Raw genomic sequence first — 1,751 nt, forward strand, 5'->3', positions numbered from 1 at the left:
GAGGGGGGCTGCGTGCAGGCGTAACGTTCTCCTCTCTCCCGCGCAGCCACGCGGCTGGAAGAAGTAGCAGGAATCCGGGCGAAGTTCCCAACGAAAATCCCGGTAAATCTCAGTTTTGTTTTCGGAGGTCATTGCTGCCAGTTAAAAAGAACCGCTGGGAACCGTTCTACGAAGTGTGGGAGAGGTGTGGGGGGAAGGGACCTGCATGGTCTGGAGTTTTCTAAGTATGACTCTAACTAACACAGGTAATTGTTGAGAGATACCATAAAGAGAAATACCTTCCTCTCCTGGACAAAACCAAGTTTCTTGTTCCCGAGGAGCTGACCATGACACAATTCATAACCATCATCAGGTAGGTAGCGAGTGCCTGTGGGTCTGTGCTGCAGTTGGGGCTTGCTGCTGTTCTCTGAGCAGATGTGTCTAGTGCTGCACTGGAGCACCTTACTTTCTTGGGTAGTGAGGAGGATCAAGGTGTTAGCAACGGCTTCCCTCTCTTATGAGTGTTTAAAGAAAATCAACAGATGTTTTCACAGGTGCCTTTAGGGAAAAGATGTGGTCTAACCTTTTCTGGATTCATAAAATCTTCTGTCTCTTCCTGCCTGATGAACTTGGCACTGAGGCTTGTGGTTCAGTTCTGCTTATAGCTGTTGCTGCCTTGCTCTCCTTCTGCACTGTGCTAAATTAGCTGAAGTTCAAAGCAACTCCTAGGTGTCAGTGGCATGAAATGTGCTTCTAAATTGTTCTTAGTAAAACACTACAGAGAAGAACCCTCACAAAGTGTTAAGGGATGTTCTCTGACAAAGTATGAAAGCTATGTGCTTACCACCATGCTTTTTAAAGTATGGGAAAAATCTTTCTAGATGGTAAGTTGTGTAAAAGGTGCCTTGTGCTCTTGGACAACTTAGGTCCTGATCCTGCTATTTAAGGTCTCTGAAAAGGACTCCTCTTTTAAACGTAGGCTTCACAGTAAGTGTAACAGACCATGCTGGAATCCTTTACTTTAGCTGTGCTGCAGAAGTTCTTGGTTTCTTTTCAACACTTTTCCCTGGTAATTGGGAACACAAAGCCCAGGATCAGTAGCACTCATGGTCTAACAATGTAAGGCTTTCCTCAAAGCACAAGCCTTTCAGCTTCCAAGCATACAGTTAACTTCCTGTTGGTGAAGACACTAAACCACATGATGACTTTACACAGCATTTCTTGTACATAGTTCACGCAACTGCTCTGCCCAATGTATTTCATAGACTGAAATTGAAATCTTACTAAATTTGCTAATGCTTAATCTTCTATTTCTCTTCCCTTTAATTAGAAGCAGGATGGCTCTAACTGCTACACAAGCTTTTTACCTGCTGGTGAACAACAAAAGCCTAGCCAGTATGTCCTTGACAATGGCAGAAGTGTACAGGAACTACAAAGATGAAGATGGCTTTGTGTATATGACATATGCATCCCAGGAGATGTTTGGATGCTCTTTACCCACTGCTCAAGGGAGAACTATGAAATGCCTTCAAAAAACTTAAGGTTGGGACCATGTGCTGCACTGAAGCAGTTTGCTATGAATCATGCCTGTGACATGAACCTTGGAGAAGCTCCTTCTGATATGAGCTCTGTAGTGAGGAGTCATGACCCAAAAAGCTGGCAGGACCAGCTAAAGGCAGAAAGGGTGGCACAATTTTTTCCTAAAGAATAATTTGGATATATTTTTTTATTTGAAGACACTATGGGTGTTTTTGGAACTGCACCTCTACTTT

The 1,751-nt window shown here is 43.7% G+C and overlaps 1 protein-coding gene across 1 annotated transcript; it reads left to right on the forward strand.

Moving 5' to 3' along the window:
* Positions 1-46: 46 nt before the first annotated feature.
* On the forward strand, positions 47-1,520 carry LOC104405857 (microtubule-associated proteins 1A/1B light chain 3C-like; the record flags this gene model as incomplete). The annotated part of the gene is made up of 3 exons (XM_010014698.1): positions 47-102; positions 246-352; positions 1,310-1,520. Coding segments are annotated over 3 exons (374 nt in total), but the record flags the coding sequence as incomplete, so codon positions are not given.
* Between the last annotated feature and the right edge of the window lie 231 nt (positions 1,521-1,751).

The sequence above is a fragment of the Nestor notabilis genome, unplaced genomic scaffold, assembly GCF_000696875.1.
Source record: "Nestor notabilis isolate BGI_N333 unplaced genomic scaffold, ASM69687v1 scaffold10335, whole genome shotgun sequence".
In the NCBI taxonomy this organism is placed as follows: domain Eukaryota; kingdom Metazoa; phylum Chordata; class Aves; order Psittaciformes; family Psittacidae; genus Nestor; species Nestor notabilis.